The sequence below is a fragment of the Silurus meridionalis genome, chromosome 2 (assembly GCF_014805685.1).
Source record: "Silurus meridionalis isolate SWU-2019-XX chromosome 2, ASM1480568v1, whole genome shotgun sequence".
Classification (NCBI taxonomy): domain Eukaryota; kingdom Metazoa; phylum Chordata; class Actinopteri; order Siluriformes; family Siluridae; genus Silurus; species Silurus meridionalis.
The window spans coordinates 17651222-17667414 of NC_060885.1; the positions used below are offsets into that span (position 1 = coordinate 17651222).

General features: G+C 37.6%; 1 protein-coding gene across 1 annotated transcript; it reads right to left on the reverse strand.

Annotated features, from left to right (window-relative positions):
- Positions 1-871: 871 nt before the first annotated feature.
- Positions 872-15760, reverse strand: rrp12 (ribosomal RNA processing 12 homolog). The gene is made up of 34 exons (XM_046836086.1): positions 15551-15760; positions 14925-15145; positions 14757-14840; positions 14476-14552; positions 14081-14186; positions 13349-13465; positions 12057-12195; positions 11817-11944; positions 11616-11714; positions 11407-11498; positions 11207-11318; positions 9676-9776; positions 9344-9458; positions 9024-9166; positions 6758-6879; positions 6590-6654; positions 6322-6484; positions 5925-6079; positions 5713-5780; positions 5404-5497; positions 4991-5149; positions 4808-4888; positions 4620-4725; positions 3890-3997; positions 3641-3798; positions 3443-3534; positions 3188-3346; positions 2845-3011; positions 2608-2718; positions 2252-2298; positions 2092-2167; positions 1913-1980; positions 1361-1443; positions 872-1275 (listed from the first exon to the last, which is right to left on the reverse strand). Exons 1-34 carry the CDS (start codon positions 15687-15689, stop codon positions 1173-1175), a joined length of 3858 nt encoding a protein of 1285 aa, XP_046692042.1. The 5' UTR covers positions 15690-15760; the 3' UTR covers positions 872-1172.
- Positions 15761-16193: the final 433 nt, after the last annotated feature.

The window sequence follows — 16193 nt, forward strand, 5'->3', positions numbered from 1 at the left end:
GTGGCTTCAGTGCGACTTCCACAAAACTCCACGGTACAACTTTAATAAGAATGCAATAAAGATTTTATATATATGTATATACACACACACACACACACACACACCCCTGCCAGTGCCTATGAAGACTTACCTAGAGGCTTGCATATAAGGTTGCCCAGGTAATGAGTTTTAAAACGTTTACCGATACAACAGGCACACAACTGCAAGAGTGCTGCGTTAGGACGTTGTCCTTGACAGTGTTTTAGCAAGAGTTTTCCCCTAAATTAACAGCACTAAACCACTCTTATTCTCCAGACCCTTACATGTGGCATGAAGACTGCAGATCTTCTGTAGAAATTAAAATGTACACATCTGTCATAAAAACAAAGGTTCTACATGGAGGATTAGTCCAAAAGCTGTTTTCAATTTGATTACACTTTACAGGAAGTCGTCTCTCCAAGGTAAGCTTCAGCAAAAGACTGAACCTGACTTTAACCTGCAGATACGTTTTGCATGGTGTTGAAAATGCTTTGGATGATTTTTGCGGCTTTTGTAAACCATAAACTTTAGTGTGTCAATTAAGAACAATTCTTGAAGTAGCATAAGGAGTCCTGGGACAGAGGTACAACTTGTTTTCACGCTTGTCTTGTTATATTGTGAGAAACATTGGCCCCTACTGGATAAAGTAAAGAGTGCACTAGAAATAATAATTGTTCTCATTATCTTGGTTAATAAAAATAATAAATGTAGAATATAAGAAGTATATTTTTCTAATAAGCCTATCGTTAAAAATGTCCTGTGCTTTACAAGTCTTTCTTGTGGGAGAACTAAACATGATGTTCTTTTCCTTTCCTCACAAAACAATTGGAAAAAACAGACACAAGCAACTCCATCCGTTTTAGCCATGTTTACTTTTCAACACAAATATATTTCTCACAATACAGCCATGCGCATTACACCCATTTCCACCTTCAAACCAAACACTTTGTTGGAGAGGAGCACACACAGAACAGAGGAACACAGTTCAGTGGATCAGCTTTCTTAGTTGTTCAAGTGCACCATCTGTGAAACTTTCCTCACATTTCAAGGCCACAAAACATGCTGATAAAATGATCCAAACTAATTCCTCTTTAAAGTAGTCCATAAATAAAACTGTCCATCTAGATTTGGATATATTGCATTATTAATATGCCTCATGTTCTCCTCTTATTTTTCTGCATTTTCTTTCCAGACAATGCTCCCTTCTTCGCTCCTTTGACCATGCCCTTAAACTGGCCCTGCAGTTTCGCCTTTTTCCTGTGAACACAAAAATCGCTGAATCAGACTGAGCGAGTCACAAAATATTTGTAATACATGTTCAGAGGCTCCACGGCTTCATTACCTGCGGTTGAGTTGCACCTTCTTAAGAGGGATGTAGGCATATGGGTCGTGTTTCCCCTTCTTCTTAATGTCACCTTTTCCTTTCTGCATTGACCACACACACTTATTAGAAACTTAACACTCGTCACATGGTTTTAAACATAAGTTTATGTAAAGGAATACTGTGTTGCACTAGGAAAATCAATGGTGGGGCATTGAGATTAATACCTGATATGAGGCGTGTTGCCACCACAAAGACAATTCTTTTCGGCAGCAGAACTTACTGAAGTCTTTTATATATTGCATTCATTTGTCAATGATCAAAAATAGTCATTTACTCAAGAATGGCACACGGTAAGAGTATCCATTTATAACGTTGACATTAAAATATCAATTTTGTGGATCAGAATCAGACAGAGACAGAAACTGTGATAGCACAAAGCCCTTTGACTGTTGTAAGAGTACCGACACTTTAGACTCCTTGCATAAATGTTAAATATGCAACTTCTTACAGAAAATCTAACAATAATCAAAATGTTATTATAGAAAGGCTAACACACACAACCAACTTTACCTTAGCTTTGTAATCAGCACCTGACTCTTCTCTTCCTCCAAGAGGCCTGTGAATTCCACTGCCACCAGCTTCAGAGTTTAAACAGAGAAAAAATGGTTATTACCTTATAGAAAGAAATCTAGTTTAAAATAATGCTGCAGAAAAATACATTTCCAACATAGACTGTTTTTTGCTCATACCTTTATATTTCATTTGTGGCTCAATTCCCATATCATCTTCCATATCATCTTCAATTTTCCTCTTTTGGCTCTTTTTCTGCACAAAACAAAAAAAAAACATTATTGAATGCTTATCCTCTTGAGCATACAGAACACCGTTGAAAGATCATCAGCTACTCACTGTTTTCACTCCAGCCTCTTTCAGGATGTCATCGAGTTCCTGGTCATCTGATAAGGAAAGAAAGCAATTGGATTCAATTTACTGCAAGGACACCGCCATTAAATACCTCAATAGACAGAAATTGAGATTCCTCGAGATGTGTAGTACAGTACAGTATCATACATTAAATGTATTCAAAATTATGTTAAGTATAGGGATATTGTGGGGCTTTGAGATGCGCACAAATCGGGTTTTAAAACAGCAGTTGTTGGAAATGCACATTTCTCAAAGCCTGAGAATCATTTTACAATTTTACTACATCCCAATTCACACTACACAGTGAGCCAAACCATGATTTCTCAAACTGCATGTCTTACCTTTGGATCCATCATCTTCCTCATCATCATCTTTAATAATTAATCTTCCATCTGATGTCACCTTAAAGCCATGGTCGATTTTGGGAGTCTTCTTCAAGTCGGGGTTGGTGGCTACACAGAAGAGAAACATTCAAAGGAAATAGATTTAACCTAAACATAATATAAACTTTAACGCATATTTATTAATACTATCTAATTTTCCCATTGAGAAAACAAAAATAAATTTTAATCCCGTACAAAGAACTCTCTGTGCTGCTTTAGGATCCAGAAAGTTGAGTGGTTCATCAGACACTCCTTCTTTCAGCCAGGCCTTCGCCTTTTGTTTAACTGGCTTCTTCTGGCCTTTTTTAGGCTTCTCATCCTCAGAGTCGTCAGAGTCCGTCTCTGCCAGGACATCCTCAATACTGCAAGCAAAGAGGAACAGGATGTTCATTTTAGTGCTTTTATCTCTCTCTCTTTAATCTTGCCTCTAAACTCTAAAAATGTGTTGAGAAAATATTGCGTTCTTCCGTTGTGAGCGGACCATCAATATGCACGTTCACACTAAACCATGCAAACAAGCATTAAACAGCTTGAGTACCTGTCAGTCTTGGCTTTAGGGGTGTCTTCATCGCTGTCTGAACCGTCCTCCTCACCCTTGTTCAGCAGTTTGCGCCTCTTCGTTCTGGCCTCCACTTTACGGATGTTTGCCAAGACTTTGTGAAATTCTGCAGGCAGCATGCTCTTGACCAGTTCAAAACTGAGCACAAACAGGGAACATTTCATTTAGATACATATATATATATATTGAAATAAATATCCCAGTGGAATGAAGCTTTTGAAGAGCTCAACCTACCCAAACTTGCGGATTAATTTAGTGAAAATGTTTTTCAGGTTTGCCCTGCAGTGTCTTCTCATATCGTCTTTAATAGCACCAATGCCCTCCATCTTAAAAAAATAAAAAATAAATAAATAAATACGGATATTAAAAATCCCATTTGATCCACATTTGGACAGTAGAGACAGATTACATATGCGGCGCTTCTATACTTACAATAACAGTCACATGACTGGCTAGAACTTTTACATCCAGGATGAAGAGGATGACTTTGATGAAGGCTAATGAGGCCTTGACAATTTCCCGGGTCCTGCAGGTGAGCAGCAAGCAGATGTTGCGCAGGAGCTGCTCCAGTGGTGATACATCTATTGAGTCTAAATAAAACGATGAACCAAATGAAAACCATCCCTCTACACAATGTATAATGTAATACTGTGTAGCTATCCAAATCACAATGTTGCTTACCTTTGAACTGAAATACAATTCTGGTAAGGGCCAGTACAGTGCAGGTAATCATCGTGACTGATCCAGTGAGTCCAATGTACACATGGCCCAGGTACATATCCAAGGCATCTGAAACGTACAGGGGGGGCCTCAGTAATTCTTCTTTTTTTTTTAGCACAGCACAACAAACTAATACAACACATGGGGCCAATCACTGCACTATTCTGATCTGCCTAGACGAATGTCAGGTGTACAATACAAAAAATATAATTTGTCTAAGTAGCAGCAAACCTACATTACATTATTAATGTTGTTCATTCCTCTTCAAAAATATAATTTAGGACCAGATTGACAAGAACAAGAATATAATTATATAAACACTGCATTTTCAGATATTTAGAAATGAATGGATACAATGTTCTCTCTATACACTAATATAATAAAAACCCTGCCGTTACTATAACAACATCCTAACAATAGGCAGCAGTACTAGCACAACAGCAAAAGCATCAGCCCAGACAGCAAACTGACTGTCACTACCCTTGAATGTTCCATCATTATTCTACTGCATATGAGCAATGCATTTAAGAACGCAACCTGAGAAAGCAAAGCAAGTTTCATTAAGAGACCACATGGTCAAAACATTTAAAACAGCCTGTAAATGAGACAAATGCAATAGAGAAACATTTAAAATGGCAAATCTACACAGCTATGGATTTTGACAATGAACCTTAAAATAGAAAAAGCTTACCTGTGGAGTCTCCACAGAACCGGATAAAGGCATTGCCGATCTCCACCAAGAGAGAGTAAGCATTTTTGCGCGCCCCGATAGAAACTTCTTTCGTGCAAATTATAACCTGACAAGACATTAACGTATTATGAACATCCTGACACACAGAACGAGAGAAGGGAAAAAGAAACCTGCAGTGTGTAAGTTACCTCAGGAAGAAGTGCTGTGATGAAGTCCTCGTGCTCCTTATTTAGCTGCTTCACAATATGACTGAGGCACTTCAGTCTGGGCTGTACAAAAAAAGAATAAATAAAAGTCACCTTCAGAACATGTGTGGATGTTTTAGCAGTACTGGGTTAACATTTTGACAGTAATGTTCCCAGAGCTCATACCCTTTTGGCAGGTGAGGATGCGTTCTTCAGATTGTCCAAAAGGACCACCTTTAGCTGTTCCAGATTAGCCAAGACGAAGCGCTTACATGGCTCTCTTTCTCCTCCGCACATCTCCTCCAACACCCGGTACGCTTTCTTCTGAATACCAGAGTTCTTACTCTGAGCAAACAGACACAAACAAAAACATTTACCACATTTGGCAGACGTCTTTATCCAGGGCGACTTACAACTGAGCAGTTGAGGTTTATGGGCCTTGCTTAAGGGCCCAGCAGTGGCAGCTTTGTGGTGCTAGGATTTGAACTGGTAACCTTCCGATCCAAAGTCCAATGCTTTTACCGCTGAGCAACCACCTCCCCCAAACGTTAGCAACAGCAATAAATGAAATAAAATCAAAAGATATCTGTGAGGCATACCTCCAAATAGGGCTTGATTTGTTCGTATGTGTGCGTCATTGCCTCCTCGTCCACAAATGCAGACATTGCTACCACTAAATCCATCACTGTTAGCCTGGGGAAAATGAATAGCAATTGGATACACTTATAGAATCATGTTTAGATACAAGTTATTTAATTAAATTCACATTTCTAAAATTGTACATTTTTCTTATTTACAGATGAATTTTAACAGCCTTCTTTATAAATGCTACATTTAATTAATATTTCATTCTTTAGAAGTAAAATATAAGCCAGATGTTATGTGTGAAACATGGAGTGTGGATTTACCGGGTAAACTCAGTGCTGTCAGGGCTGCTGAGCCTCTCCAAGGCTTTTTGCAGAAAAGAGCCTACCATCTGAAAATAATAATAAATAAACAAAAAATAGACACCATTATTAAAAATTATTTCTTATTCAGTAGAATATCAATTTTGCATACATGTTTCAATAAATCAGGTAGAGTATAAGATAAAAAAAAAAAATAAATAAATGTGAGCTACCTTGTGGTCAGAGACTGTCAGGTAAGCTCTGATGGTGTCCAGCACAGCCAGCCTGGATGGGTCACTTTCCCCAGGTGCAAGCTGCTGTGTGTGCACGTTAAACAGAATGGGCAAAAAGTTCTTAGCAAAGCGGCCCACTTCTGCCTTCTCCTCCTCTGCAGCAAAGAACAAACAGCATCATTATTAATCTGTAGTGTACGAGTATACAGAAATACACATAAAAACCCAATATTCACAAGGTCACATTAGTAAGCTGGACTTGTTTGAGCATGATATTCCCACAAACAGTAAATATACTGCAGCTCCTATACTAATACAGTAATATCTTTTCCGGTTCAGGAAATTGTGCTCAAGTGGAAAGGTAAGGATTGGCTTTAACAAGTAAGATGGTATTGACCTGTCTCACAGCTTTTGTGGATTAGTGTGCGCAGGGCTTGGTAGATGCACATGCGGAGATCAGGGCGCTCAGTGATAGCCATACCCAGCGAGCGGGCAATGCTCTTAAATGAACTAACCAAGTCTGTGGGCTTGGTGCAGAACCCAGGAAGCATCGTCCATATCTGTGGGACAAAATGTATGACATGATTTAAAAATAATAATAATAACAACAAGCAAATCATAACTCTGTAAATCATAACCAGGTGCATGGAGTGGTACACTGTTACCTGCAAATCTAATGTTTGATAAACTTTTGCCACCAGCTTCTGTCCAGTCTTCTCCAATTCAACTGCTAAAAATATAAATCCAGAGTTAGAAAACCTGCTAATGACAACATTATAAAAGCAACTTCTAAAGATGTGTGCATGCCCTTTTTATAAACACACTACACACACCTCTCTGTTTTAGTGTGGCTCCCAGGGGAAGGAAGTATGAGGTAAAGAATTCCAGCTGAGTGTTCTTTACATTGTCTCTGATAACTGGTATAAGCCAGCTGCGTGGAAACTCCAGGTCATCACTGGGGGGAAAGGAGAAAGAAAAAAACCCAAAAACTCAGAACACATGATAACACACTTATTACTAATATCGTTAATGCAGGAACCTAGTAACACAAAAGGGACAGTTTAGATCGGGGTTTTGGTATGTAATAATGCAGTAAATATGACTGCCAGTATCAGGTAAGTTAAGGACCACAATATAAACAGAGCAATTAAAAAAATGTTTTTACTTATTTTTCATTCTTTTTATAATATATCCTAAACCACCTGCAACACGGTCGTTTCTTTCTGCCCAGTCTCCATCATGTTTCCCCTAAACTTATTGTGCATTATTATTATTAAATTGTTTTTTTTTTTTCCTTGAAGACAAGCAGCACACCTACAAAAATATCAGACAGAATGCCAGATAGCATGTATTTAAGAATATAATAATGTATTTAGGACAACAGAAAGGTCTAGCTCTTTTATTTGGTACTCAGTTACTACTTAGTACAGCTCATACTCAGTTAGAACGGTTACAGTCACTGATGCAACAACTAATCGATAAAATCAATAATAATCGATAAGGAAATTTGTTGTCAACGAATGCAGTTGACTTGCAATTTGAGCAGCTCTAGATTTGCAAGTCAAGACAGCAAGATAACACATCCGCTTGCAAAATGGCGGTGAGTAAAGGGTCAACCAGGAGCAGGAATAGAAAACAAACTGGAGTCACGGATGAAGGTGAAATCAGTATGGTAAACAAAAACTATATAATCCTCATTGTGTAAAAATGGTATAGTTTAATTAAGTGATACTGTATGAACTGATTGTTTGCTAACTTCAGGACAGTCGCACTGGATCTGTTCTGGTGTGATTTGCGAGCATCACGTTGCACAATCAGTTCGCTTGTGACAGTGATGATTCAATTAAAACTGTGCGAACAAACAATAAATAAAAACTGCAAATAACAGCAGCCGCAAACGCTAAAAATTTTTGTCGCTGTTGTGGTTTTAGCAAATGTTTATGCATTTGTACAGCATTGCAAATTTTTTCCTCTCTTTTAATCAATCCTGTTAGCTTTCGGCGTTTCTCCATTACATTCTCTTTTTAAAGTTTTAACTTTATTTAATAAAGTTTATTTACCCTTCTGGGATTATAACCCACTTTGGGTTAAAGTGCAATCAGAAACAACAAGCCAAAAATACAAGATGGCAGCCCTGCCATTGTAAATTGTGAAAATAGAACGTAACATAACATTAAAATGAGCAAACCTACAAAGAAAAATGTTTTATGAGTGTTTAAATGTGGAACATGATTGAAAATGCACCTGAGGTTTTGAGTGATTTTGCCTTTACTTTTCTCCAAAACTCCACAGTAAAATAAGATCAAATTTAAGAGAGTAATAGACAGGGACACTGTAAATAAAAATAATTTGAAAGATTGAGCAAACCTATAAAGAAAAATGTTTTATGAGTGTTTGAATGTGGAACATGGTTAAAAATGCAGTGATGCTTGGAGTGATTTTGCCTTTACTTTTCTTAAAAACTCCACAGTAAAATGACTGTTTATAACAGGGGTGGGGGGGCTGAGTTCGTTCGAAACTACGGGAGCCCAGAGGGGAGCGTCGGCGGACATTAAAGAGAAAACTGATTTTTATTAAAACAGATCGATGTAAACTACACATTCGAGTTAATCGATAAAATCGATTTATCGCCCAGCCCTAGCATATATCATTTAATTATTATTCAAAATTTAATTCCAGATAACAGAAAGAAACAAGCCAGCATGAGGGAATTTGTTGAAAGGAGACAGACATACCCCATGCACTCCTCGCACAAGCAGCCACTATAAGCTTAAATATAAATCTCAATTATACAGTTAAACTCAATATGTGGCTTTTGCATTTTTTAAAGTACACTTTTATAAATAAATACCCTGAATTACGGTTCTATATAGTTATAATAAGCAAAACAGCTTCTTACATTTTTTTATGCAATTAATCAGGAATTTTTTTAATAAAATATTATTATTAATAATAATTGTCCGATTAATTGGTTATCAAAATAACTGTTAGTTGCAGATCTATATGTAGCTGCTTGGAATTATTATTTAACAAACATCCCAGTCTGCCCAGTCATCTACAATTAAACAGTACAACTTTGATTCTATGGTGATGACTTACTCTATCCCTGTGATGAGAAGTGGGACAGCATTGAGGACCACCTGTGGGCCCATGCTCTCCACTGCACCTCCTACTGCCAAATCCAACTCTCCACAGAATGGGAACTGTGGTGTGGCACGCAGGTCACTTAAAGACTGCAGACTCTGTGACGTAAAACGCACAGGAAAAAATTTGTGTAAATGGGAAACAGAGAATTAACAAAGAATCAGCTAAATAAATAGCACTTATTTAATTCAATAATTAACACACTGTTTAACTGAAAACTGGCAACATTCCAGTGAAAATATTAATACCCAAAGCAATAATTAAACCAGCCTTACCTTCACCATAACAGGATGAGCCTGTTTCCCTGCAGCCCTGTAGAAGCAGCCAAGAACCTGCAGCACAAAAGGCCATGAAGCATGGAAGCGGTAGGACAAGCCCTCCTCCACAACACTGAAACGCAAGATGACAAACAGGAGTGAATGAGACAAAATCTTTGATCCTCTGCATAAAACTGGACTGTGTTAAATTTAGACTTGGATTATCAATACACAGTTGTAGCTGTAGTGATTATAATCATAACATAATATAACCCTAATTTGTGGTGAATATATATTGGATGAATTTTGAAAAAATACCTAAAAATACATATGTACAAATTCAGACTCACCGGAACATTTTACAGAGGTAAAGCCCATTTCCGGCAGATGCACTGGGTAGAACAGGACCGATCTCTGCCATATGAGGGGCCAGACACTCATTGATCAGGGTCTAGGATGAAAATATCCTAGTTGGCTCATGCAGAGAATAATATAGTTTGCTCTCACAGCAAGTTGATGACAGTTTATAATCTACATGGACTAAGATAAATACAGTTTTCATAGACGTATAAGCAATTGACTATTTGTAAAGAGCTTGATTGACAGACGTTCTTGTCATGGCAGCATGGCTTGTCAGACACAGCAACAGTAACTAAGGAGGGCAGGTTTTGGGAAAGACATTCCACAAAATCGTTTAGGTCTGACCCAATACAAACATGTCCAATAATATAGTCCCACCCCTGACACTTGATTAACGACTTTTGGTGCAAGGCATCGGAAATGCAAATGCAAAAGGAATTGCGATTCCATTTGAGATTTGGCAGGCTACATACCCGACTCAGAGAAAATTAAAAAGCAACCGTGGCAATTAATGTTGCTATTTAAATATGACATGGCCATAACTCGTAAGACACGGAAAATACAGCTGCGAATGGACTTTGCTTTTCCATTTGAAATTTGGCAGTTTTTTTGTGCGTTTTTTGTGAAAGCAAAAACACAAACGGTAATGCAAGATTTACAGTTATGTTTGGATAATGTCACAATTTGTGTCCACATATGGAAATGCAATTGCAAATACAATTTGGAATTCCTTTTGAATATTGTCTGGGATATCCTTCCATACAGTCGTTTTGCAATTAGACATAAATAAAACATGTTGACATTTATAATAATGGAATTCCACTCAAATTAAACAATAGTATAACTTGTTCTTTGCAAAATATAAAAAACAACATCCCTCCCCAATGAGAAACTCTCAACATAAGCAATTACTGAGGAATAGACAATGTAGTTTTAACACTTCTTTAATTATTATTAAATATACAACTACATAATGATGTACAGTCAACCCCCGATAATTCACGGCTCGGAAAATCTGTGGGTTCTCATTTGGAACCTAACTGACAGCAAGTTGCGGATTATCTTAAAATTAGCGGGAATCCGCAGCAGGGCCGAATGTTCAGGAGCGTTAGGAATAACACTATTTGTATGTAAACATGTGCCAAATCAAACATGCGGATGGTCCGCTGTGGCAACCCCTAATAGGAGAAGCCGAAAGAAAGTGTGTGGGGGTGTGTGTATGTATTTTATTATGTATTAAAGTGCCAATGTCTAGATGAATTCACTAAGGTACTATAGAGGCTGCAGGGGTGCGTCTAATATTCATGGATTTTCGGAACTCGCAAGAACGTCTTAGAACGAGAGTTCCTGGGGACAGTTATAAAACCACTGGTGTTGCTGTCACAACTGGTACATCAAAATAGTACTCAACAGAGATGGTACACCTTTAGAGAGCCTAATTGCTAACTCAGATTACGACTAATTGCAATCGTATTAAAAAAAAAAAAACACATAAAAGTGTCTAAAGCATTTATAACCTACCTTCAGAGTTTGTGTGGCAGCAGAGACGACCTGTGTGTGTGGGGAAAGGAGACAGGACATGGAAGCGGAAAACAGACGAGGAAGGTGACCCAGACTCAAAGCGCTCTGCAAGCTAAACACAACAGATTTCAGCTTTTATTTACTTACTGAACCACACAGTATAGAAATGCATGATTCCAATACTTGAAAGAGAACAGTACCTGGATAAATGAACGTGGGCTTTCTCCATAACAGCAAGCCACGCTAGCAGTGGCTGCAAATCATTTTCACTGGGGATGTAGTCATACAAAGCCTGGCAGAACGAAAAAGAAAGTTAAGACAGTATAATAATTGAACAAGTAAGTAAGTAAATAAATTAATCTCTGGAGAAATATAATTGCATACAATGACACATGTGAGTCAGATTTACCGTTATAATCTGGGCATTGAGCTCTGCAGACATAGCTGAGGGGTTTGGTTTTCCGCTGAAGAGTTTGTGAAATGCCTGCATCGCGCTGGCTGTCACAAGCTTTTTAACAAGAGAGAAAAATATAACTTGTGTACAAGTCTACATTACAGTATAACTATTTCAGTATGTACAAAGCAACTGCAAATAGTGATGTCTTCTCACCACATGACTCAGGGTCATCACACGAAGAAGAGTCTCACAGCAAGACTTCACTGAGCTGTGAGGAAATGCAGTAATCAGCTCTTTCAGAAGCCCCAGCACATGCAGTGTGGTCGTATCTTCCTTGCTGCCTATTAAAATAATGCAGGAAGATTGATGTGCGGAGATACGCTACATTTAAATCAAACCTCAAAAACTGAGGGACTGAGACATGCCAAAGGGAATGCACTGATACCAGCCTACCTCCTGCCTGCTCCATCTCTTTAATGCAGTACTTGGCTGTGGTAATGGCAGCGGGGTGATGGTTGGGAGCATTATCTCCAAACATGCAGTCGCTGCCACGCAGGATGGCGCACACTCCCTGCTGCGCTGCTTTACGCACCTGCAACACAATTAAGAAACAAATTAAGAATTTATCAAAACAATTACTTGTGATAGATTAGGCGCATACAGTGCAGAGTTGCAATGCTAAGAAACTAAGGAGTATATTATTATCGAATGAAGGCAGACACCCATTTGACGTCACATGACCAAGAAACAACTACAGACACTTTTCTGTAGCCTATTGGCAATGAGATTATCTGCAGTGGTTCACTTTGCACAAACTGTTCCAAAAGGAATTTAGCAGTGTGTAAACAGGGAAGTCTAGAGAGCTAATCAGACTGCAATCTCCAAGAGTCTGGAGCTTGTGGTCAGAAATGCATGCAAAACACCAAACATGGATGGAAATTGGCTGGAGAATGCCCAGACTGGACCACTCTTTACAATTGTGACATCAAACCTTGAGGTAGCAACAAGAGCAAAAGTCCGTGTTTCGTTTCACTTCTTTCAGCCAGGAACAGAAAGATGAGTCTGCAGTGGGCTTAAGAACAATGAACAGGGGAAGACTGGGAAAACAGTCTGGTCAGATGAACACCTTTGGGATGTGGCAGAATGGGAGATTTGCAGCATTAATCACTGGGTATTGCATGATACAATTCAGTCAACAAGAACCTGAATTTCAAGGGAATGTTTTAAGATTTTGCAAAATTGATGCAATGAACAATTAAGACTGTTTTGTGAGCAAAGAGAGGCCCAATCCAGTATTAGTATAATTTTTCTAAAAAAATGTATGAGTGTATGTCATGGTACATATGGTTTTCTGTACCACTGATAATGCATATATAAACCCTGCAACCATTCATAATTTGTCAGTAGTGTAGCTTACAATTTAGTGTTTTTCTGGTCAATGTCTGACTTGTTACACTCTACCCACATGTAATAACAGCGGGTCTTCATCTTTTTTGTTAGACTGATATTTATTCTGTGTCAAAGGGTTGTGGGAAGTATTACTTTTCTACACTCCTTTTTCTTGTCACAGCATACCCATACCAGCTGCCAAAAAGTGTCTTTTGCAATCTAGGCAATATTGACTATACAGGAAAATATCAATAAACATTTTTCTATGCTATGAGATAGATATATATATATATATATATATATATATATATATATATATATATATATATATATAGAAAAGTCTTTGAAATGCTAACCTTTGGCTTGGAATGGACAGTGAAGCTGAGTAGGCCATGATACACCTGCAGAGTAGATGGATAACTCCACACAGAGAGATCCTGCTTCCTCAGCAAAGTGGCCAGACAAGACAAGATCTGCAAAAAGATATAATTGGATTTAATGTTCTTTAGATTTATTCATGAAACATTCATAGGACAAATGAGAAAACTAGCAATGTGGCAATTGTGGCATAGTATCCTCTTATTTTCAACTTTGTGATGGCAAATAAATCTACCGTAATTTCCGGACTATAAAGCAAACCCTTATATAAGCCGAATTTGACAAAGATTTTTATTTTTACATTTTATGACTTAGACATACTATTAAACTGAAGACATATAACAAACCCTTATTCAGGTAGGTTTATGCAGAATATATAACAATAAAATATAAAATATTACAAACTTCACTCTGCATTTATTTTTGTTTCCATTAAAATTGAAAAGTGAGAATGACAAGCCTCTGGTCAAACAACACAAACATATTTCCAGATTCAGTTTAATAAAACCACCAATTAATGCTATTAAAGTGGGTTATAGAATTTATTGTTTTGTTTTGTTAACTATTGCCTCACAGATAGCTTTCTCTTCCTCTTTTTTTAATATACTATATCTTTTAACTAGTTCATACACACAATTTTGGTATGTGTTCATACAGAGAAGACATTTGTGGACATTAGAATGCAAGAAATATCACAATATAGAACATACCCATCGAACACAAGACACACAGTCAGCAGTGGCTTGTTTAGACATGACATCCATAAAGGCCTTCGCTGTGTCTGAGAATTTCTTTATCAACACTGGAGCAGGCACCCTACAGTCAGAGAAATCACGTTAAAAAAAATAGCAATGCACAATTCACTCCCATATTAATAAACATGATCACGCTAATTGTTTTTTTCAAAAAGGTCTAGTCCCTATGCAAAGCTCAACTTTACTGTCTTTCAAATTATGCTAATTTTATGGACTGAATATTCACTTCTATTTGCAAAGTGCTTTTAATGACAGACAATGTTGAAAAGCAGCTTTAAAGAATTAAATAAATTACAAATATAACCTTTAAATCTATAAGGTTTATGAATAATAACGTAAGCATGACAAACCTTTTCATTACCAGGCTGAGTAGGTAGGCAACAGCAGCCAGAGACTCACTGCTCTCGACTGCCTCAAGGGTCGTCATCTAATAAAAGAACGTTTTTGTGGCCGGTTTACAAACTTGGCAGCACCAAGAAATATTTTGAAAATCAATTTACTAAGTCTTCGGGTACAAAACAAAAAATAAAAGTCAGTGATTATGTTAAAGCATTTTACTTCAATAAGTAAATAAATAAAATAACTCTTTGTTTTACTAAACTGGTTAATTATGTTTGCATTTGAGACCCACCAAAGCAGCAAAGTATTCCGTCTCTGTCTCCTTTCCCCCTTGAGAGCGAATCACTTCCGTAACAGCTGCCAGTACAGCACAGATCTATATAACAAACAGCATGTATTTTAGATGCATTAAATGCACAAACAGATGCATTCAATAACTGCAATTATATCTGAGGCAAACCTCTTTGTGTGCAGCAGAGTTGGACTCCCAGTATCGCTGAACTTTTCTAAATGTCAGATTTGAACAATCAGACAGTCCACTCAGAAATGTGCCTGATGTCCTCTCAGTGAGGGCTGTGGTCTCCTCCATGGCATCCTCCAAACCATCTTTCTTTCTTCCCAGAGAACCCGTCTGAAGCTCATTATGGAGTTTTAAAGCATCGACCGTAAGATCACTTTTTTCTGAAAACAAACAAAAAAATAATAATAAATAAACAAATAAATAAAAACAATAACAGCATGGTATGCACAAAACTGTCACTGTAATGAAAAAAGTGCATGTATATGTCGTTTATCTATAGAATACGTATAACTTGAAACATACACAACTGCAACGTGAAATAAATAACACATTGAGTCTAACAGGGCCTTGCATATTTCAACCAAAACATTATAACTGGTAGTTTTTAACTGCATGAAAATGAATAAAGTAACAACTTCGTTGGGTCAATTGCCAAATTATACAATGTTACGTGTTAAGAAGTAAATATAAAGCAAACTGTCGGTGTGATTTTTAACTAAAATTACCCACGTGTACACGAGGGTCTGCCCATTTAACTGCATAAACACATCTTGGCTAACTTTTACCTATGGGCCGGCTGAAAAACCGGCTTCTGGCAGCTTGTCGATATCGACTCGTCTGTGGGTTTGAATCGCTGCTGTGTCCTTTCTTCCATCGCTTTAATTTCTGAGCGGTTCCAGAGCGAAGTTTACCGGATTTCACCATTTTGCAGAGAGTAGTGATCCTTGGAGTGCTCAGCCACGCTTTCTCCCCGGCCTGAACGTCGCACTTTAGATGTCGTCATCACAGTGCGCCGTTGAAAAGCTACAGAGTGAACTGTAATTGAGAAACTGTACTGTAATCATTCAGTTTAAAAACACGAATTAATAATTATCTCCAGGTCTACATTTTCAAGTCTTATGACAATAGTTCAATTGGGAAAATATTTTGTGTCAGCCTCCTCATACAATTGTTTTAATAAATGCTGCATGTTGTATACCTGATATTAACTAGCATTAGTTTTTAAAAGGTATAGGATTACCCTTTAATAATAAAGCACCAAAAAAATGCTTTGAGTAATTTCATTTTCTGAGGTCCAAAATTTCTGATATATTGTAATAGAACATTAATAATGCAGACATTCTATTTGTCTGTGTTTTGTCTGTTTAGAACAAGCTTTCCTCTCTACGCTGTGCTGCTACTTTGACTAAATTGTCGTTAATTACATCA

What these genes read in the sequence shown, in the direction of transcription:
- rrp12 (XM_046836086.1), bottom strand. Translation starts at nt 15,689, where the DNA reads ATGGTGAAATCCGGTAAACTTCGCTCTGGAACCGCTCAGAAATTAAAG. An exon ending in TCAATGCCCAGATTATAACG is followed by an intron (nt 11,499 to 11,615) that starts GTAAATCTGACT and finishes TCGTTCTGCCAG; the next exon opens with GCTTTGTATGACTACATCCC. An exon ending in AAATCAAGCCCTATTTGGAG is followed by an intron (nt 5,150 to 5,403) that starts GTATGCCTCACA and finishes CTGTTTGCTCAG; the next exon opens with AGTAAGAACTCTGGTATTCA.